Source organism: Rhinoderma darwinii, chromosome 8 (assembly GCF_050947455.1).
Source record: "Rhinoderma darwinii isolate aRhiDar2 chromosome 8, aRhiDar2.hap1, whole genome shotgun sequence".
Lineage (NCBI taxonomy): Eukaryota > Metazoa > Chordata > Amphibia > Anura > Rhinodermatidae > Rhinoderma > Rhinoderma darwinii.
In genome coordinates this window covers 106,512,043-106,535,541 of record NC_134694.1, presented here as the reverse complement: position 1 = coordinate 106,535,541, position 23,499 = coordinate 106,512,043, and the positions used below count along the sequence as shown (strand labels likewise).

At 41.8% G+C, this 23,499-nt stretch overlaps 1 protein-coding gene across 1 annotated transcript in view; it reads right to left on the bottom strand.

Annotated features, from left to right (window-relative positions):
• AXL (AXL receptor tyrosine kinase) overlaps positions 1 to 23,499 on the bottom strand; it is a 65,846-nt gene that overhangs the window by 15,669 nt on the left and 26,678 nt on the right. Inside the window, exons 4-15 of the mRNA XM_075836204.1 lie at positions 22,471 to 22,653; positions 15,222 to 15,302; positions 13,700 to 13,815; positions 10,298 to 10,493; positions 7,761 to 7,900; positions 6,998 to 7,142; positions 6,894 to 6,911; positions 6,289 to 6,424; positions 6,107 to 6,198; positions 4,273 to 4,368; positions 1,294 to 1,371; positions 106 to 198 (exon numbers count right to left, since the gene is read on the bottom strand). Of these exons, the coding sequence (XP_075692319.1) occupies positions 106 to 198; positions 1,294 to 1,371; positions 4,273 to 4,368; positions 6,107 to 6,198; positions 6,289 to 6,424; positions 6,894 to 6,911; positions 6,998 to 7,142; positions 7,761 to 7,900; positions 10,298 to 10,493; positions 13,700 to 13,815; positions 15,222 to 15,302; positions 22,471 to 22,653 (1,374 nt within the window). The remainder of the gene's footprint in view (positions 1 to 105; positions 199 to 1,293; positions 1,372 to 4,272; positions 4,369 to 6,106; positions 6,199 to 6,288; positions 6,425 to 6,893; positions 6,912 to 6,997; positions 7,143 to 7,760; positions 7,901 to 10,297; positions 10,494 to 13,699; positions 13,816 to 15,221; positions 15,303 to 22,470; positions 22,654 to 23,499) is intronic.

Sequence of the window (23,499 nt, the reverse complement as noted above, 5' to 3'; positions counted from 1 at the left end):
TCCCTGCACTGAGTTCGGTCCACTACTTGCGGCCGAAATACGTCCGTCAATTACGGACGTAATTAGTGTGTGTGCACATACCCTAACACTGGTTCTATCACTCACCAATGAGACGCATGACGTTCGGATGATCAAACTCCTTCATGCACACCGCCTCGCTCAGGAAGTCTTCCATCTCGGTGCGGGTGCAGATAGCAACTAATAAAAGGAGAAAAATAAAATGGAAAAAGTTACACTACGATAAATTATTACACTGTAGGGTGAAACAAAAGGAGCCGTAATGATCGGCCGTAGATGGGCAGATGTCTTATTGACATCTTATTGACATTGATGGAGGCTGCTTGACCTTTAACCCATGAGCTGTTGTTGTGGATGACATCCTTCTGTGCCATTGCATAGTATACGAAGGGTTAATTGTCATGATTGCGCGATGCTATGATCGACCACATCCACACATTGGAATGTGTATGGTTTAAAGAGGACCTGTCACCTCTCCTGACATGTCTATTGTAGTAAATAATTGTATTCCCCATGAAATAAAAATTCTGGAGCATCTTTTCTTAGAACTCTATGTTGTGCTGTTCCTCTGTTATTCCTCCTAGAAATGTATGAATATGTTACCAGTTGAGGGTGTATCCCTACACATTGACTGTGAAATCAGTGTTGGTAGAGTGAGATTGTGTAGAGACACTCCCATTTGACAAGGAGAATAGTAACACTTAGTTGTTAATATATTCATAAATTTCTAGGAGGAATAAGAGAGGAACAGCACAGTGTAGAGTTCTAAGAAAATATGTTCCAGAATTGTTAATTCATGGGAATACAAGTATTTACTAAAATATACATGTAAGGAGAGGTGACAGGTCCTCTTTAAAGGGACCTAAATCCCTGCTCACATATGATTCCATCAATTTTTGCAGACAAAATTACGCAAGCCATAACGGAAACCCAACGGAACCAATTAAAGTCAAAGGATTCTGTCGGGCGCCGTTGGTTTCCATCAAGCAACAAAACCAGCACTTTCGGTATTCTCGTTTTTCCTGCTCCTAAGACCGAGCCTAACAACGGTACCTGAAGCGCAAATGTGAACACAGCCTTACACAGATTTATTCTAACATTACATCCATCTTGCGTCCAGTCTCTGGGGAAATATTTATAATAAAGTAAAACCCCCTCAGTGCATTGAGTTTACCCTTTACACCACATTAGGACATGAAAAACCAAGTATGTGTCCCTCCCAAATGCTATATGACGTAGCGTCGGAGGTGAGCCCCCTCAGAGATTGCCACTTACTCTTCATGGTCTTCACAGCCACCTTCAGGATGTAGTCATCTTGATTCAGCTGACCCTCCATGACCGAACCGAACTCTCCTAAAACAAGAGCAGAATTCATTATCATTATCATTATCATTATATTCTCTCCCTCATAAACATGCAATAAAAAGTGCGCTTGATATCTTTGCAGATGATGGATTCATTTGGCACACAGAGCAATGTCACCACTAACATTTGGGCAGGGGCATAGCGTGAACCTTTTAGCCTGGATGCAGAAGCTATACCTGGTCCCACGGTTCACAACGTTGCGGTCGCCATATCTGATGACATCACACTGTGTAAAATCGATATAAATACAGCATGGTGACCCATTACAGCGTCATGATATCACTGTGTACTATATGTAGCTGTGGGCAGGTGGTGACTGCTGTCTGTCCATATACAGCTAGGACCCCATTCACATCACATTTTTGCCATATGTTTAGCGTGTACGCCGGCAAAGCTCCTGACGTAAATGTTTAAACAGTGGCATCCGTCACCCATAGGCTATTATGGCATCCGTTTAACATATACAGCACATCATGAGATTTTTATGATGTGAAAGTTAAACGGATGCCATGATAGACTATGGGTAACGGATGCCACAGTTAGGCTATTATGACATGAAAAGCTCATGACGTATACGTGGAACGGTTGCCTGTGACGGACACCATACAGAGGCACCTATCACCCATAGGCTCTTATGTTAAAAAAGTATACAGTGCAGTTTACGTTTTTACGGGATTCTGTTGTATGGAATAGCGTAGTCTACCACTCAATTCCTATTTTTTGCGGTATACTGACGTTTAACGGCCCGACGGAGGCCAAAAGGTCACTCTATTGCCCTCCGTCAGGCTAATGTAGCCCTATAAAAACCACAAAAAAGGCCATACTCACTAGGTAGGTGGGTGGGTGAAAACCCGTTCCCATCAGGACGCAGACGGGTCAAAGAATGCAGCATTCTTTGACCCGTCTGCGTCCTGATGGGAACGGGTTTTCACCCACCCACCTACCTAGTGAGTATGGCCTTTTTTGTGGTTTTGATATTTATGTCCCATTTTTTCTGTTAATGTAGCCCTATAGACACTTTTAGCGTATACGCTGGGAGCTTCCTGATGTGAACACAGGCTAAGCCACTAGGATTCGGAAAATGAAATGAGCATCTAGAAAAAGTTACAAGTTCTGTTACAGACAAGAAGATTCCTTGACCTATAATGTAGATCCTAATAATTCTATTACAGAGGAATACCCCCATTGTTGGCCCTCTGGGACTCGGAATCAGGAGCCGCTGGGTTAACAAGTTGCCCTTGAGGAATAGCTGAGACGATTTTGGCAGGAGATCAGTCTTTCAGAGGAAGCTAAAGGAAGCCATTCGAGGAGCTGTTTTCCGATAGCTTTTCCAGACTGTGTAGGATAAGACAGGGAACGGAAGTGGAGCCTGCGAGGCTCGTGTTACTGTGACTGTTCCCACACAAAGCAAAACACAGTGCGGATAAGACAGCAGGAACCTGTCCCATGATCTGCAGAAACGAGGTCTGATGGGAAAGACGGGAGGAAAACAATCTTAGAATTGCATCGGAAGCCTCGTAGGAACTTCTCTTTTACTTTCTACAGAACCCAACTAGTTCCAGATACAACTTTCTATGAGCCCACGATAGATCAGTATAATAAATCACAGTCATTCCATACAGGTCCACAGAATTGAGATGGACCAGGTAGTAGGATCAGATATTGTACAGGAACTATAGCCACAGTTTCAGGAATTCGTCCTGCAGATCATTCGCCTCAATCATTCATCCTTGACTAAAAACATTTAAAAAAAAATCTTCTTTCATTAGATGGGATTTTTGTTTACACGGAAGAAGGTTGTGGGCTAGATGAGAAGATGAGGGAGCGGGAGAAACCTTGGAAGACCTCTCTCATGGTTGAAGGAACCTTTGAGAACCTCTCTCATGGTTCCCTGGGGTGTGTAAATAAATAGCCCTCTTATAAATGCCTTTATATAATGTACGAGGAAACGAGTCAGGAGAAAAGAATATTTGTTGACTACTATTAGTGATACTGGCCACAATATAGTAATAATTGTACAGAGCTACTTGGCTAATATTGTGGCTGAAGGCCCGGTCTAGAAGATGATATTGTGTATGATCACCAATGATAACGTTTCTATACAGATATAATCTACATAACAATAGTATCTTTTTAATACATTGCATTGCTTATTTTGCACTGGTCCTGAGATACATTCGCAGTTCTGTTGGTTGCTATTGGAAACAGTCAACAAACTTGTCGACAGACTCTGGATATTAACTATCCTTATTCAGCACCAAAAATCAATTTTGTAATTTCTCAAATTAAATGGCCCAATATAAACTCTGATAAAACGAGAAATGGATCCAAAAAGACTCATACAGCTTTCAGTCATACTTCTACTACCTGTAGGATCCACTTCTGTTTTTAGCTACCAAAGCCAACAGACAAAAACGGCATCAATATTGCAAAGTGTGAGCTAGGCCTTCATCTGTGTGTATCTTCCACCCAATAAAAGATCTCCATCTTAGATTGAGGTCGCTGTGCAGCCCCTACAGGGGACTTGTAGTATTACACCACATCCATTAGAATGAATGAATGTCCTTGTAATACATGGTTACAATGAGTCTGCCAGAATGGGCCCACACACTTTACAGCAGCTCTCTGCTCTGGTTCATAGAGTCCCAGTCGTGGGACCACAATCCATGGCTTCCATATGTCCTAAAAGGAAATCTGGGAAGGGGGTTGTCATGATGGGACAACCCCTTTATAATATGGCTTTGCAGGTAACATTCACAATGTACAATGTGCACCAAATCTGTAAATCACACAATATAAATATAAAAAAATAGGTTGACCTACAAAAGAAGATGACACCAGAAAACATGATCAATTGGTCCATACTATATAACCAGTGGCTCTGCCTACCTTCTCCAAGGGTTTTGCCAAGTGTAAGCTTGTGTCGATCCACCATTACATCTCGGAGCTTCTCTTTAAGATCATCACTAATGCCCAGTCGGTTCACTGGAAAGTGAAGAAAAATAAGTTACTTTCTTCATGGAAACTATTGTTCCAAAAATTTACCAAAAAATACATTAATAAGACTTTTAGAGATAAGTCATAACTCAAGGGTTGCAAATTCAGTATCCATCTGGAACTTAAAGTAAATCATCACCTCAAACAAAATTCTGTGTTTATTAATTTCCCAATATATCTTTATAGCGGTCAGAGTTTAATTTTTCTGATACAAAGCTCCAGATCCCCTGCATAGACAGAGATTTAAAAAGATAAAATCCTGGCTGTTCGTAGCGATCACTAGGAGGAGTTTACTGTATCCTGTGTTATAATTAAGTACAATGTAGAAACAGTATCCAGACAAGCTCCCTCTGGTGGTGGCTGCAGTCAGTCAGAATGTTGTCTTTTAAATCTTTGTCTATGCATGGGATTTGAAGCTCTGTATCAAGAAAACAAAGCTCTTATCGCTATAGAGATATAACAAGAAATTAACCATTTTTGATAAAAAAAATTCTAGTTACACTCCTGCCCTAAATGCAAAAACTAAAATACCAAAAGCAACTTTAATAAGACTTACAGGGGTATTTAATAAATCATAAATTATCCCATTCCACAGAATAGCTGATCATTTTATGATTGCTGGGGGTTCCACCTCTGGGACCCTCACCAATCGTGAAAATGGGGGTCCCGGACCCCTCAGATCCTCCTCACTGCTCGACCACAGTGAGGAGAAGCTTGAATGGAGCGGCGGTCAAGCATGTGCCCGCTGCTCTAGTCGCTCTCTATGAGAATGATAGAAGCAGTCGAGTTCTGTACTCGGCTGTCTACATCAGTCCCATAGCCTTTAATAGAGCGGCAGTGCACCGCTCGACCGCAGTGAGGAGGATCCGGAGGTTCGGAACCCCCATTCTCCTAATCGGTGGTGGTCCCAGTGGTGGGACCCAAAGTGACCAAAAAGATCACCTATACTGTAAATGTGTGATCATTTATAATTCTGTGTTTACCCCTCTAAGCAAATTTTATAAAAATTATATTGAACGCACAGAAAGTACAAAAGTTTACACCAAATTCTGACTAATATATTCTTGTCCACTGCAATATCTAATTGATGAGTTTATTAGTTTTGCAATAGTTGTCCTTTACAATTTATATGTTTTCCTCGAAAAGAGCTGCCTCCTCCTGGTCCCAGAAGAGGATTGACTACGTGGAGGAAGCCATCACTAGCAGAACGGTCTCTCTGTAACCATGGAGGAGTCTGGATCCCAATGTTATTCAGCACAAAACATGAGCAGGAATTTCCTGATGTTCAGCCAAGTGGATGGAGTATGAACAGATTCTCTACAGACTCCTCCAGATCTTGCGTCTATCAATCTGTTCTAGCAGGCAACCCCACCTATCCCTGTGCTAATTCCCAGCAACGCAGACCCCGTTGTCTATATGCACAGGGGGCTATCCTGACATCTGGCGTATTAGGCAATAATTATAAATGACTTAAGACTGAATTCAACTCAAATCGGAAAGAAACATGATATTCCCATAAGCTACTAGCACTTCAGATGTGAAGCTTGATACTTGGAGTTGGGTAGTCACAGGCCATCAGATCGCACTTGTAGTGAAGGATAGTCAATAGGGGTTCACCTTGTAATGCATATGAGCTAGACACCATGAAGAGAAGCCACTATTTTGGAACTGTTTGACCAGACACATGATAAGGAGTTGGGTATACAGAGGAACATGTGAGACTTACACGTGGCTTCTGTGGTTCTTCTACTATAAGACTTTCTTACTCGGTACCGGACCACGAGTTCTCCTTGCTCTACTGTTGGCTCAAAGGCCTCCCTGAACATATAAATGGAAGAACATCAGTATTATTGGCTTGTATGAAGTATCTTCCATGATACTTTTTGCTATGAACATGTCTGCACTCACCCATATCGTGTCTCCTTCTTTCGGACACGTGCAAAAAAAATAGCACCAACAATCGCACCGAAAACTGCCACAGCAACCACCAGCATGATGTACCACCAATGCCAGGAGAAAAGAGATGATGCTATATCTCTGACAGCTGTTGAAATAAATATATATATGATGGGTGCCAAATACAGAAGGGACTCTTCAGTGCAAAGTAATGCATTCAGATAGTGGGTAGGTGATACATATACGGGGTAGCTATGGGGCAAAGATTGTGTCTCTCGTGTTACAGAATTACATAGATTGGAAATATAAGATATGGATTCTCTCTGCCCGGTACATAATGTTAAGACTATGAGTATGAAACATTGACCTTCTGCAGAGTAAAGTACTATATGGCAGTGTTTCTCATTGGTCCTGAGCAAAGTCCCAAATAATATCAAAGTACGCCCAAGGCTATGATCCTACACTGCGCTGCATGAGGGCAGTGAATGTACCCCCTGGAGACATGACATGACCCACTAGGGTACACGTACCACAAGTTGAGAACCGAGGCTCTATGGCACATGGGATATTGATAGTTACTCTGATGAACTCTCTAAGTACTCTGCTTTGTTCCTTACCTTCAGGAGGCTTTAAATCTGAAAAAAGCAAATGGACATAAATCAGACACCAGATAAGGGTACACTACATGTAATATATTGACTGGTGGACTGAAGCCCCTTACCATAGCTAGAGACTGTAGCAAAAATTGGATCAGTCCAAGGACCCTCTCCGGAGACTGTGTAAGAGGAAACCCTAACAGTCAGATTGACCACAGGCTGCAAAAACTCTAGAATCATCTCTTGGGTCAGACCAGCATCTACCACAATCTGTGTAACAAAAAGTCAGCATTGAGTATATATATATATATATATATATATATATATATATATATATATATTTCTATCTCTATCTAGATCTCCCATTCATAAATTCTACGTAGTCACACACAATGGAGGCGCAATACAACACCAACAATCATTGATACACACAGAGTCCAATGTAATTGACAACTTTTACCAAGCACAGGCTCCGGCCATTTCAGAGAGGCGCAAACATATACTTAAAATCCACAGTCACTGAACACTATTACATATTTACACGCAACTCAAACGAAGCGGCCAAATCATGAGGCTCATAAATGAAGTTCAGTGTAGACACTCAATGGCACGGATGCAGACGGGGCAAAGCCATAGGGGGGCAGAGGTAGTAGTTGCATCCTGCGGGTGCCTGAGAGGCCCAAAGTGGCACGTGGTAGGTGTTGGGCATGTGGTTTAGGGGTGCAAATGAGAAACTAGGCCTGCAGGAGGGGTCAGCTCTGAATCTTTGCCCTGGGTGAATGATTATCTAACTATACTTCTGCAACCATGACATGCATGCACACAAATCACACCGCGCTATATTATGACACAAAGACCAAGTGCACGGGTTAGTTTGGAGTCTTGTACCTCTGGCTGGTCCTTAGTTTGATATGCCAGTTTGTAACCCTTCAATATACCGTTCTGTGGCGCTCTTGGCTCTCTCCATGTGATTACGATAACAGTCTCGTTCTTTATCGCAGTGACATTTTGTGGGGGGCCAGATGGTACTATTAAGGAAAACATAAATCTCTCATGAGACCGGGAGATGAACACATAATCTTGGAATGGAGCTAAGATGTGTTTTGTGATTATAGGAGAGAATTTAAGAAATGTATATGAGACTAGAACAAAGGATTCTTCTTCTTTATTTTTTACTAGAAACAGCGCCACTCTTGCCTTCTGGCTTTGCCTGGTACTGCAGCTCAACTACATTTAAGTGGATCGGACTGACCTGCAATACCAGACACAGACCATGGACAAGAGTTTCGCTGTTTTTTGAGAAACAGTAAGCATATCCTTTTTTCTAATGTCAGATAACCCCGGTAAACAGTTTATATGGTAATATGCTCAGTTATAACTTCTTAATAGACATCAACATGGAAAAATAAAGTGGGACAAGTGGTAAAAGTTGAAGTGAAAAAAGACGTCTCACAATGAGAAGTGGAAGAGAACTGTGCCAGCGCCTGTAGGATGGCTGACAGAGACAGTATCGTTTGCGTCTTGTATACTAATTACTACAAGGGGCCAGGGCTGAAAGGGAGCCCCTCGCTAAGGATCGGTCTCTAGAATTTCCTGCCAGGGAACTGAGAACAGGCAGAGGAGTGAGAGACACAAGTACATGATGATAAACCTACACTTAAAATTAGACAAATATTTGATTTTCTGCAGCTGTAGGGTGAAAATTCATAAATTATGTCAAACATTTTTTAGACAAAGCTCCACGTTTCCTTCATTTTAAATTTCTAAGCACTTTAAAGGGTAACTAACGTTCAACAAATTTCTGACATGTCATAATGACATGTCAGATGTTTTGATTGGTGGGGGTCCGAGCACTGAGACCCCCACTAATTGCTAAAATGAAGCAGAAGAAGTGCTCGTGTGAGCGCTCAGCCGCTTCGTTTCTGTTTGGCTTTTTCCCGGAAAGCCGATGTATCGGAGTACCGGCTCATAGACTTTCTATTGAGTCCGTACACCGCTACATCGATTTCCAGAAAAAGCCGAACAGAAACGAAGCGGCTGAGCGCTCACACGAGCGCTTCTGCTGCTTTGTTTTAGCGATTGGTGGGGGTCTCAGTGCTCGGAGCCCCACCAATGAAAACTTCTGACATGTCACTATGACATGTCAGAAGTTTGTTGAACGTTTAATTACCCTTTAACCTTTCATGGACATCTTATACATGGCCTTGTTTAAAGTCGTGACTTTAGCTTCCAGAGTTTGGAGGGATGCATATTATGCATTTGAGAGTAGTATTGTGAGCTGCTCTCCGTTAGCTGCTCTTAGCCAATCAGCATCGCCAGAATTGAACTTAGAAATGCTGATTGGCCAAGATTAGCTGAGAGAGACAAGACTCTCCTCAAAACGCTTCAATGCTCCAAACGTCCTTCTCAGCTCTCGCAATGCACAATATACAGATCCAAGCTCTAATTCAGGCAGCTGTATTGGGTTTTCCAGGATTTCGCTATTGATGGCCAATCCTTAGGATAAGGGGTCTGACTCCTGGCACCCTCCTCGATCAGCTGACACTGTGGAGAGCGTTGCTTCTTGTTTATTACTCACCAGACACAGCGCCGTACATTTGGTAGTGGCTGTCCCTGGTATTGCGGCTCATTCCCATTGACTTGAATGGGACTGAACTGCAGAGAGCTTCAGTAGCAGGCAGAGCCAGTACAAAATGAACAGCGCTGTATGACGGTCCCTTCACTCAGCTGATCGGTGTGGTGTTGGATCGATCTCACTGATATGATATTAATCCTAAGGATAGGCCATCAAGATGAAAATCCTAGAAAAAATTTTAACAGCTATTTGTTTAACTTTTTAGTGTCCATTTTCAAATATCTATTTGGGAAATTCTTCATTAGGTGTTTTCTCTTCAGGGCCCTCATCTGTTAGCCAGAGCTGAAAGTGGCTACATGGAGCATCTCTAGCTCTGGAGGACTATGCACTGGGTTATGCTTCACTTCCCCTGTGGTGGTGCTGTAGGAAAAATGAATACTTGCTGATGGGTGCCCTCACAGTTTACAGCTGATCGCTTGGGGTCAATATATTATCTAGGAAACCTTCTTAAAAAAAGATGTTGCCCAGGCAGGCAAGCTTTGTAACACAGGGCTTTAACTTTTGGTTTAATTTGTTTCCCCAGCTTCACTTCAATGTGTTTGCACTAGACAGATACCAGATACCATTTGCTGAGTTCAATTGAGCTACAGTCATTGGGACTATATAGATTAGGGTTTGAGTCCAGGTGTAGGCATCAGAGTACATGCTATGGAGCACAAAATTACAAGTAAAAAAATTGAGATATTATACTACCTCAGCTTTGAGTTACCTAATTTGAGTTATGACATTACCCAATTACTATAAAAATGCATAAAAAATGTTGAATTTCTTGCCCCTCGCGGTCTCATACCTCCTTCCATGGTTTCCATTGGGACCCAGTCTGTCCAGTGGGATACCCCCTCACTGTTAAGGCAGGCCACACGAACATGGTACACAGTGTAGGGCGCCAGGTCACTGATTATATGAGCATAAGGGGGCACGTTGATGTTCTGGTTGTAGATCTTATGATGAGGGGTAGTACTGAGCTGGCTATGAGGTACAGTCGCCTAAAGGAGGAAAATAAGGGAGAGAGTAGGACAACACAAAACATCAATTGTTAAGAAACAGAAAAATTTTGAATTGGAAATTGTTGCAGTTCTTCTTTTTGTTCTGTAACAATAAAAACCCCCAGTTGAAACCACAGCCCACCAGTAATAAGGAACTTGGGGCAGGAGAAGAAAACAAAACTAGAAACCTGTTGTGAGATAACATCCTAGTGGACATGATAATGATAGAATTGTATTATGCTCTACAGACATACATAGGATACCATGCCTGGTAACAAACATTTCATATAATTATTTTAAAACTACAGAATATCATCAAATGCAAGCATATGATATAATTGGGCTACACATTTTACTTTAGACACTAAATTTCCACTTTAAACACTCTTGTTTTGTTAAAAGGGTCCCTCGATGACAAACTAATCACAGGGTGCCCAACTGCTGGAACCCCCAGAGATGGAGACGTGCTGGGAAAGTTCAATTCTTCTGCAGCGCCCCATCAGGGAAAAATAAACCAATACACAATTACCATTGAAATCATTGGACTGTCTCTATATTGCATAAATAATTGGGTTCTCCTGAGAGAAAGACACTTTTTGTAGATGCTTTCTGCTTCAGCTAATACACGAACAGTAAGACACCCTCTATTAAATCAGAATTCCTTAATAGTGTATTTGAAAATGAGTTTTCTAAACAAAACAACCCATTTGAACCTATTAACATCACTAGACCCCACATGCAATCTCAATATCATAAGTACTCTACAAAGGAACACTAAACACAATAACTCCTACCTGGACAGACTAAAGACCCGTTTACCTGGGCCAATTATTGGGCAAACGAGCGTTCACAGATCTCTCTTTCCCGAAAATTGTCCTGTGTAAACAGGTCAACAATCAGCCGATGAACGAGCAAACGCTTGTTCATCGGCTGATTGTATTGTTTTAAATGCCTTAAATATTATCGTTGTCGGCAGTACATCTTCCTGTGTAAATAGGGAGATGCGCTGCCGACACGATAAAAAAGTATGGGGAGGAGCGATCGAGGTAACGAGCTGGGTCGTTGATCGGCGCTCGTTTTATGTTGGGCCGTGTAAAAGTGCCTCAACAATGGATAGGTCCAATGCATTTAGAAGCCATATCATATGCATCCATATACAATCCCAATGTAATTGTACTAGGTGGCATAGGGCAGGATATCTCTCCCCAGCACCACTAAATAATGTCATAATACATTTCTATTAGGCTCTGCAGACATGGAACCAAAGCTGTTAGGGATGATTTCTGATTCTGTTTAGAATTAATTTTTTTAAATCATCAACATGACGTAACCACTTGACATAATTATACTAAAAGTTAATTGGTTTCTGTATAGACACTAAAACCATCACCAGATGGCTATATATAACCAAAGTGGCCACAATTTGATTCAAGAACATCTTTCATGTGGCTCCTTGCTACTCAACCCCAACTGAAGTGCCTAGGAGTTAGCAAGACAGTCCTGGATTCCTGGCACTCTCCAGGAAAACATAACTATACACATTCTAAAATGATATATACAATTATTTGACATACCACTAATACCTTCCTATCACTTTTCCTGCCATTTGACACTGTAACTATTAGCAATGATTCAACCACTGCTTGTGTCCAGCAATCTTGTTTCCCTTTGACTTTGTTTCTACCAATGAGGAAGTAAGAATTCACAGTCAGCGACTAATTCTTCCCCTTTTACTCTCTGTTTACAAACCATGGACAGGAAGTATCATTCATGCAGCAGGAAGATATGTGATTCATGAATGGGAAGCTTTGAGCCCCTTATTTACATTTTTTCTTACCAGTAGAGGGCACTCTTCTTTTCTGATAAGTCAACTATTGTATATTACATGTCACATACGCCTCGGGATGCCTATGTGGGCTCTTAAGCACTTCATTAAATTATTGTTTATGGAAAATCCCTGTTATTAAATTGCTCCTTAGAATTCGGCATCATGCACACTTAGTCCCCGCACTTCCATACTACAGAGCCTTTGGCACTCCATAAGACGCCATATGGTGCTTCCATAGGACCTGGTAATATTGTCCCCTAAAAGCAATGCTTATAGCAAAGAATATTTCTCTAAAATGGTATCCGATGAAGCATGCCACCTCCATATGCCACTATATAAAATTTAAGGAAAATTAATGCACATAATGATTCTTATCTGAATGATAATTTCTATATGTAGTTGAGCCAATTCATCCCACTGTGTCTCTAGTTTTACATAAGGTTGACAACGTCTTTTCAACTCTTCATGTCCCACCTGACAAAACATGCCAACCTCACCCTTAGATCCTGTACCCCCTCCCTCTATTCATTATAGAGAAGGTGTTAAAAGACAGGTCTCCCTGGAGGAATTGTTAGGTTCACCAGATACCATTGTTGAATGTGAGTAACGATTATCCCCGCCTGACCGAGATAATCCCTCATCCCTCACTAAAAACAACGCCGCCCAAGGAATGCAACAAACCAATTAGGTCTCATAATTTGGGAATTACACAGTTAATTTAATTACCAAGGAAATGTCTACAATATAGGCGGAGATGGCTCCATTTAATAGATTAGTGTTATTCGTACACTGCATAAAATTTCTGAAGACTGGAACAAAGGATTGTATTTGGGGCGTAGTAAAGTGGGCCATTGCCCAGGGCACCCATTTCCTAGGGTGCCCCAAACATGGGTCACTTAGCAGCAACCTGTCAGTGAAGCCCAAAATTAAGTCAAACTGTGCAAAAATGATGGTCAGGGAGCATTACTTACTTTTTACCCAGGGGCCCTGACTGGGACATTGATCCATATTGATGACAGGGACATCAATGAAAATTTTGTTTCCTGCCTCCTAAAGAGGTTGTCCAGGCACGGACAACTGATAACCGATTTACAGGTGAATAGGAGAGGGGTTTCTGTTCTGCAGCATGGCCGCTATGCAATGTACGGAGCCATATGCTTCCGGCACTGAATACTGCATACCCTGCATAACATTCCGGCGCCCGGAGGCTGCTGGAGCAGCTGATCGTGCAGGGTCCGGCTGTCGGACCCCCACCGATCATATGATGATGACCAATCTTGTGGATAGGTCATCAGTTTTCTGTGCCTGGACAACCCCTTTAAAATTAATTGACATTAATGTTCTTGAAATGATAATGATCTAATGATCCTGTACCCACCTGCACTGTGCACACATACACTGGGTAAGCACCACTCTCGCCAGGCTGCCATGATATCTCCAGTTGAGTGGTACTCCGAGTCACCAACGTCAGTTCTTTTGGTTTTCTGGGTAGAACTACAATATTTGGAGGGAAGGAAGTGTAACATTATTAACGCTGCCCAGAACCATGTTAATTATTTGTTATTTGTGCGGTCAAAACTTCTATATAGACAGCTATGGATATGGTAGTCATGAGATTGCCAAAGGTGTGATAGAACCATAAATATTGTATATGAGACATTTCTCAGTTCTCAGCAACATACATGATGCCATGGCATATACACTCCTGCAGCTGTGTATATGGTCATGGTGACTGCCGAAACTACTTGTCCGCTACAATAGATAAAGATGTGTAAACGGCAAGGAATACCATGAGAGGCTCCTTGGATTTTTGACTGAGGATCCTTCGGTGGGCCAAGACTGTGACACATTAATGGACTCCAAAGGTCCAGACAACCCCATTTGGAGATGACTTTGAAGCCAGTCACTTGCCACTAGGGTCTTTATCTTATAGGATTATTCACAAATCAGACTTTATTGATTGGCTTAGGCATATCCATTAGTATAAATATATAAGTTTGCCACATATACACCATTTAAAAAAATATGTATGACCTATACCTATTGCTTTTTTATTTCACTTTAATATAGACAAAATGACCAAGCACTGGTGTCCTAGAACAAATGTGTGGTATGGAAGCAAACGATAATTAAATACAAGCCATAGGTTTTACAGAGGGATTATAATAAACTGAATCGCATTAGCTAAGAAGTGGTTAACTGAAGCCTGCGCCCCCCTCATATCCTCCCTCAGATGCCAGTGAGGTTAGTGGGCACTGAGTCAGACCACGCTGGATCTAAACAAGTGAATCAGTCACATTCTTCCAGCAGGAATCTTCCGCAGAGATGTGTCACCAAGTCAATAAACAGGTGGGAATGATTAGCGTGAAACCGAAGCTCAGGGGTTCATAAAAGGGTCTTTCTATCCGCACCTTATTGTTCATAACATGACGCTGACTTTTCATTATTTCCACCAGTGTTCGGACAACAGCACACGTCTCCAATAGTATCCAAAGAAAGGTATTTATTCGTCAAACATCAAATGTAAAACAGTAACGTTTCGACCCATTGTAGGGTCTCCCTCAAGCCTTGAGAAAGCTCCTACAGTCAAAATGGGTCGAAAAGTTGCTGTTTTACATTTGATGTTTGACAAATAAATACCTTTCTTTGGATACTATTGGAGACGTGTGCTGCTGTCCGAACACTGGTGGAAGTACTGTAAACGATTGGCTGGGGTTTCTCCGATATAGGACGGTGTGACACCATCCCGTTCACTTGGACCTGTGCGGCTTCATCTGCTTTTTTTCGCCGACTATTCATTATCGGATATTCAAAAGATGGTCCCATATGCGGGACTATAATACAGGATCTGATCTCCTCCACACTGTACAATACAGGATCGGATCTTCTTCATACTTTACCTTTAATAGTCGCAGTCCTGGATGTGGTAACACCTTTTCCATTATGAGCTTCACAGGAGAACAAAGAGGATTTATTGAGACCTAAAGGAAGAAAGGAAACAATATGTGTTTTGTGGCACAAGACCATAACCTACGGCATCATTCGGAGTCTGCTAGGTGGATGTTTGATTATATATTGCAATTAAGTAAAGCAACAAGCATTACACATATTATACATTTATATCTTATAGTTTTCATTCTCATTCAATGAACGCATAAATTGTATATATGGTGGTACATATAGTGGTTTGAATAGTTTATAGGTATGCTTCAGTAATTCTTCTTGAAAACTACAGTCCTGGGTCATTCATATCCGACTCCTTCCAACATTAAATTACCCTGTACCAGAGCTCTACTGTCATCCACGCTGATGTGACAATAAAATATATGAGTCAACTACACAGCCCAGAGGCTCTGATGGTGTACCATGGAGTGCACACGACTGTGTTTGGTCCACAGGCAGCCGGGGTCCTAGCATCATAGTTATGTATGACGCCAGGAGTCCCTGCCACCCTGTGGAAATACTGTCCCGTGCTGAAAACATGATTACAGTACGGGACAGTATTTCCGCAGAGAGGCAGGGACACCTGGCGTCATACATAACTATGATGCTACGAACTCCGTCTCCCTGAACCGTGTTCGGTCTGGGAAATGCGGCTGACATACGGTCCCTATATCACGAACCAAACACGCTCGTGTGCATGAGGCCTAAGGTGCCAGACAATAGCCTAAATACCACTATCCTGTCAATAAACTAAGAAAATGTAGCGGCGTCCTGTCCAGCAGGGTTTACATAGGTTTTGCAACGGGTACAAAATCTGAATACCCAGGCTGTGAAGGTCAGTGTTGCCCCCTCAGTAGTGACGTACACACCTAAGACAGATCCTGTCTATAAAATATCATAAGATCATTTTCCCCTTTAACCAATTTTTTAGCTGCTCTTTCGTTTGGGGAAAAGATACACGGGTGACCAGGCTTTTACCTCCATGTCAGAGGGTTATGTCAGCTCTATAGTAAGGGAGACCCCACTAAACAGTCCCATATCTAAGCTTTCTGGTCTCCCCATGAGTATGACCTGTAGGAGAAGAGGATATTGGGATTTAGTGCGGCTTTAATTTAAGCAATTAAAATTTTTGAGGTTAAAACATTTTTTTATATGTTTTTTTTTTCCTGATAGAAAAAAGCCTATAGATAATAACCCATTCTGTGTGCATCTCTGCGTGGGGAAGGCTGGCACAAGCGCTGCCACTCCCCGTCTTGTGCTCTGAATTAATATTACTTTTGGCACAGCTTGAATATATATGTTCCCCCTGAGGGAAGTAATTTTGCCAAATCCTTCGCTAGGAAAGGCATGTCTAACTGTTCTATTTAATATGATCTAATAGGTGAAACACTCCAAAACAAACTATTCATACGTCACAATGTGTGTCTGCTGCCACACAGAGGAGGGGGCCTACAGGACTGGAGGAACGCGAAGACGCAAAGAAAAGACCATATTTACATGTGAATAAGAGGCCGTCGTTGTTGTTCTGCTTCTGTACTGGGGGCCAAGTTTGAGTTTTTTGTCACCTTAGCGGAACAATTCTCTATTTATATCATGTGAACCGAGACCGATAACGTAGCGATATGAAATACTCCATATTACTCCATGCAAATCTGTGATGTCAATCGGTCATGCCTTTAAACGTCAAGCACGGCTGAATTAAATCCAACGATTTATAGGTGTTTTGTAAATAAATCTTCGTTATTGTAACTATATAATTTGCTTTGTGTATCAATTTATCGACATTTTCAAGATCTCTGATTGCTGTCTGTGAATGGAAACCATCTTATTTATATACAGAGGCTGCAAAACCCATCCTGCCTATATAGGTGCTGTAACGTCTATGGCCGAGGGCCGTCGCTCAGACTTACCCTTTGACGGCCCCGGCCATGGACATTTGTCTTCTCGGTGACATCTCCCTCCAGGGCGATGTCGGCACTCACTTCCGGGTCCTGGGACTGTTTCCCGCAGGGCGTGCCCGCCCGCGCGTGCATGGCCTTAAAGGGCCAGTACGCGTCCAGCTGTCATCACTCAATAATTAGCCCAGAGTGCTGCTGGACTATATAAAGGGCTCTGCCCACTTGATCCTTGCCAGAGCATTGTTGTCTACCTTTAGTTTGTCTTGCAAATGGTCTCCCAGTGTTTTCCAGTTCCCAGAGTTACCCGTTCCTGCTGCCTGTACCCTGTATCCCGTGCTATCGTATCTACAGTGAAATTCAAGTCGTGTCTACCACTGCATCTACTGGCCATCTACAGTGAGAGTCAAGTCGTGTCTTCCGCTGCATCTACTAGCCTTCTACAGTGAAAGTCAAGTTGTGCCTCCGCTACTGTCTACATTGCCTCAGGTACCCGTTCTGGACTATAGACATTGTTTTGTACCTAGTTGGCCAGCTGCTACCCCGCTACGAGGTACAGCCCAGTGGGTCCACACTCCGCGCCGTGACAGGTGCATGGCTAGTATTAGCGTATCATCCCTCTTGTAACAAACCATGCACCTGTGTCAGGTGGACACGCTCCGGACAAGTTTCCAGCCTCTGAATGTAAATTTTAATATTTCCATTCACCGACAGCAAAGCCGAGATCTTGAAAATGCAAAGAAATTGATGGGTTTAAGAGAGTGGGTCCAGCTCATTATTCTCCACTTGCACTTTGAACATGTGCAATGCTCCCCCTGTCTATAACATTCGCAAACAAGGAGCAAAAGAATCTACTTGGAGGTCACACTGCCCTTCTTTTTAAGAAGATAGTCCAACGTGTTCCAGGCAATGTAGTATCCAAGTGATACTAAAATGGGGCATCACAGGAATAGAGCAGGTGGAGTAGAGGGCATTATTCCAGGAGATCGGTATTCAATGTTTGAGAACGCATTTCGGGTTAAGATGACCCTTCATCACATTCTCATGTTCTTTAATAAGGGGTGGAAAGGGTGAATGAGAGCTGCACCCTCTTGTCTCAGGGAGTTGAGGTATGTTGGTATGAGCCAGTACCAGGATGGGGGCCCTATTTTGTAGGCCCCCTCTCATCTATATATGTCCCGGAATACCTCGCTAACATGTATACCTTGACTATATACATAACATATACATTCTCCAGCTAAATGTATAGTTTGTGTGCAGATAATTATGGGTTAAACTGTTTGTTTTTAGCGTTTTAATGACAAGCAACAATTGGTTGTGTGTAAATTTAGCTGGAAGGAAATGCTTTTAATAAAAACTAAGTGCCCAGAGAGCGTGAGATTGAGAGTAAAAATACCAGAGAGAAGAATGTGAAACAGACAATGAGTGAGGGGAGGGAAGGGGGAACGCAGGGATATGTAGAGCACGATGGGAGTCTTATATACCATGGAGGGAGAGCTCACATAGAGAACTCAGCGCTAACATCTCTCCTAGTCACCTGTATTGGACATGAGACCACTGGATTTATGTTCCTGGGGGCAACGTGGTCAAACATCTTTCTTCATCTGGGCACCAGGTCCCCGTTTTCTGCCAGATGTGCTGCAAAGGGATTGAGGCATCTGGAATTGATCAGACCTTGCTTTACAGCCCCCACCCTTTCCAGACACTGGGATAGAGACAACAACACAGCTGCCTTGTGGTTAGCCCAATGACGTCTTGTACGGAGGAGAGCTCCCAGCATCATTGCACTGAACTGTTATATAATGTTGTTGGCCTGTGAATAACTGCGGGACTGACCTGATAAACATATTGACTTGTGGTCCACTATGCTTATATCATTATGCGTCCACCCTGGGAGAATAAACTCCTTCACTGGGGTTCTTGAGGGTTACGGGGTCCTATACAGAATGGCCTGTAAGTTTATGGAGACCTTGCATTCAATGGATCTCCAGTAAGTAGAGGGATCTTTTATTTGGCTATATTGGGATATAGCATCTCAAATTTCTGAATATGGAGCTGAATCTTATTCTTTTTGTATTAAGTGCATCTAAGAAGCTATGGGATTGCTGATATATGATGTCCATTTTGCAATTCAGGATGTTGACAAGCAAGATGCTATGACATTATACTTGCACATGGTTATTCTGATGTCTGTCAGTCCATGGACTCCAACTAAAACTGAATTTTTACATTTTGTCTGGAGACACTCCATATAGTAATGGTGCAATAACCATTATTTAAAGGAAGCCTTCAAAAAAGAATATACAGAATGATGAAGATCTCTGAGATCGAAGGCTGTAAAAGAGTGAGGTCCCATGGACCCTGCAGGGGAGTCCCTTAAGGTGGCAACAGAATTAGTGGTCAATCTAGGTTTAAAATGTAAATTTTGAAGTTCAAGCATTAATGACTTGGACACGTCTTGTCTAGTCTATCATTGGCATGAACATTGATTGTCTACAAATGTCAACCTGGACTTTCAAATTAAAGAGGAGCTGTCCACCTCTCCTGACATGTCTGTTTTAGTAAATACTTGTATTCCCCATGAAATAACAATTCTGGCACGTATTTTCTTAGAAACTGCATTGTGCTGTTTCTCTGATATTCCTCCTAGAAATGTATGAATAAATTGACATCTGGGCGTTACCAGTCCTTTTGTCAAAGGTGCGTGTCTCACTGATTGGACATAGTTAGTCTGTTTAGGGACACGCCCCCACTGGTAACACCCAGTTGTCAATTTATGCATAAATATCTAGGAGGAATAACAGAGGAACAGCACCAAGTAGAAATTCTAAGAAAAGATGCTCCATAATTGTTATTTCATGGAGAATACAATTATTTACTAAAACCGACATGTCAGGAGAGATGACAGCTCCTCTTTAATGTTACCACTGAGGTTAGAGGGGTTGAAGAGGAAAAGCAAGACATGGCTGCTTTCTTTCAATACCGGACACAACCACTGAACAGGTGTGGCGCTGTTTTTTGGAGAAGTTCCTTTTAATTTTTAGCAAGTCCCCAAAAATATCTGCTCCTATCTGTCAGTAACTCCTGGTGACTACTGTAGTAAGAATTTCTTGTCCTTGGCGATGTGTTTTTGAGGATCTTTTCATTTCTTGACCCCTATGATGGCAATGTGGTTTTAGTTTACATTTGGTTTCTAATTCTCTTCCCTTTTCCAACTCTGTTGAAATATTGCTTCCCTTTGAGTTTCAAGACAGATGTCAATGGAAATTGTGAATTTCCCCTTCAAGACAGACAAATGCAAGAGTTCTAAGAATAGGCTGAGAATGGAAAAGTCCCTGGAACACAGTTACAAAACGGGGAGAATTCACAGAGAACCGAAGGACGATGAGCACAGACTCCTTTTCAGCCTGAAGAGCCTAATTATTAACATCCCTTCTGTTCAGATCCTCAGCCCTATAAGTGCCCTAATAAGTCATTATTTAGGGATCTTCTTCCTTGATAATCTAAGAATATCACTAGTCCTCTCAATTACATAATTAATCTGGGCAATACTGAAATAACCATCTGGGACCAGATTCTAATTTTCCACCTATGGTAATTTCCACCTATGGTAATTGATGGCAGCTCTCAGGGGAGATGAGGATCAGCATTTTGGATTTCAACATACCTGATCCTTTTCATCTGCCAGGAGATAAGCTGCTGCCAGAAGTTTCTGACATCGGCTTGTCTCCCTCTCCCCATTAAAATACAAATTCAGGCACAGCTGAGCCTAGAGTGAATCTTTTTGGAGAAGTCGGGGTAGATAGCTGTTGGCCCGATACCCCTATGTGTATTTCGGCTATAGATGTGAAGAAGACTGTGGAGCGTTGGCATATGCCAATGTTTTTGGAAGGGTCTACCAACTATCTTAATTTATAGGGCTGCCAGTCTCTTGCCCAACATCTGATTAATAAGACAGGTTGGCTTTTTCCTGTGAGCTTAGCTAACCTCAACTAGCAATATCAACAATAGGTCATGGGCACTACAACTGCCCATGTAAAACAACTTCAGATACATAGTAAAGTTTACATCTCACATTCGTCTGCCGAGAAACTTTTTGATAAACAATAATCTGAAATAAAATGTTACTGTCTGCACCTAGTCATCTGAGATCATCTGGAAAATAGTCAAAAATCCTTCAGCATATATGACATACATGAGTTACACTTGCGGTGAACAATGGATCATTACATAGACTGTAATTTTTATTTTTTTTAATACGAATTACAAAAAATTTTCATATTGAGAAATGTCCCTAAAAGTAACCAGCAGAAGCCTTTCCTAAAGACCTTGGTAAGTAGCGTGTGAAATTTGTTACCAGAACCAACAAACGTTTTTTTGTTCCCATGATAACAAAAAATAAAAATAACAGTAGCTCGCGAGATTCACAATGAAGAACCTTCATCTTTGTCCGAAATGTCAAGGACATTCATTTTGCAATGAGCAGATCTTCGAGCACACAGTATTCTCATAATAAAATTCTCGGGGGAGATGTCCTTATTTTTAGCTATTGACCGTTTTAATTTTGTCCAGACATTTATAAAGAGGACCAAATACAAGGGTACGTAACAAAGATGAGATTATGGATGATGTGAAAAGTAGTAAACCCAAAACTGCATTGAGTTAAGGGCCTTGCTAAAGGGGGTGCAGAGGGAGCGGTCGCGCCCAGGTGGTACAATGGCCCCTTTGCCACATAAGAAGACACCTGTATTATATATGGCCCATGGTGTTACAGATTTTGCATTGGGGTCCAGAAGCAGCCCAGCCCATAATGAATGTGATTATGTACCAAAAGATCTTGCAAACGCTCTTCATATTTGTACTTCTCCTGACCTCTCTGTTTTAGTTAATGCCTTAACTCAGTATAAAATAACGATTCAGGAGAATCTTTTCTTAGAACTTTGCATTGCATTGTTCCTCTGTTATTCCTCCTAGAAATGTATGAATAAATTGACAACTGGGTGTTACCAGTTGTGGGTGTGTCCCTACACAGACTGACACTGTCCAATCAGTGCCCACTGTCTCAGACTGTGTAGGGACACGCCTCATTTGACAAGGGGAATTGTAACACCGAGTTGTCAATTTATTCATACGTTTCTAGGCGGAATAACAGAGGAACGGTACAATGCAGAGTTGTAAGAAAAGATGCTCTAGAATTGTTACTTCATCGGGAATACAGGTAATTATTAAAACATGTCAGCAAATCAATTTTTAACATTACCAAGAGATGGATCTAAAGACCCTCCCAAGGTCACCAGGATAGGCCCCTCACCTTTCACTTGAAGTAATGAAGGTGTTGACGCCAGTTCATCTACAAGGGAGTTCAGGGGGAAACCATCTTGAAGCCATATCACCAGTACAGGACCAGGAGGTCCATGAGCATCACAGGTGAGGTTAAATTGCATGTCGGAGTTGACATGAATGTCCTGTGGTTCTTCAGTGAAGACGGGCAGACCTAGGCACAATAAGATATAAAAGGATGTTACCTTTAGTTCAATGCCACATTAACACTGAGGATCCCATGTATTTTACAAAGAGAGTTTATAGTTCACATAAAAGATAATTCCTCAGCACAAGTTATGTCAGATGTCTCTAGTTATGGGGGTGACTCATTCTTACCAGGATTGTAATAACATGAGTAATACAAATATTTAGCTATGAAATGGTATGAGAATGAATGTTCAGTATAAATCTAAAGCCAGTGCATGCTAACCGTGAAGAATGCTGGAAAGTAATTGGAGATATGAGGCTATCTTCTACTCGCAACAAATCAGGTCTGGTTGCTTGATAACATTTCCATTCTATCTTTGCCTCTACAGCTGGTCATACGCACTAGATCAAAGGTGGACAACCCGCTAACTTCTGGAGGATAGCTCGCCAATTTAATGTGTAGGGTCAGCTTAAAGTAAATACCCACATTTTAACAAAATGTCGTTTTTAGGTCCAAAATTCTATCCTGATTAATATCTTAATATATCTTAATAGCGGTCGAAGCTCAGTTTTTCTGATATAGAGCTCTACATCTAAATGCAAAGACCTAGAGGTAAAATATGACATGTTGGCTACCTGTAGCTGCCACTAGGGGGACATTGAACTTACACAATAGGCAGTTAGCCCCCTCTAGTGGTAGCTGCAGGTAGCAGCAATTTTATCATTTCACTCTATTGCTATGCAGATGATATGTAGGTCTGTATCAGTAAAACAAAGCTCCGACGTCTATAGAAGTATATTAAGAAATTAATCAATGCAGAATTTTGGACTTATTTGGATGAAACAAACATAATGATGTTCAATTTTGGAC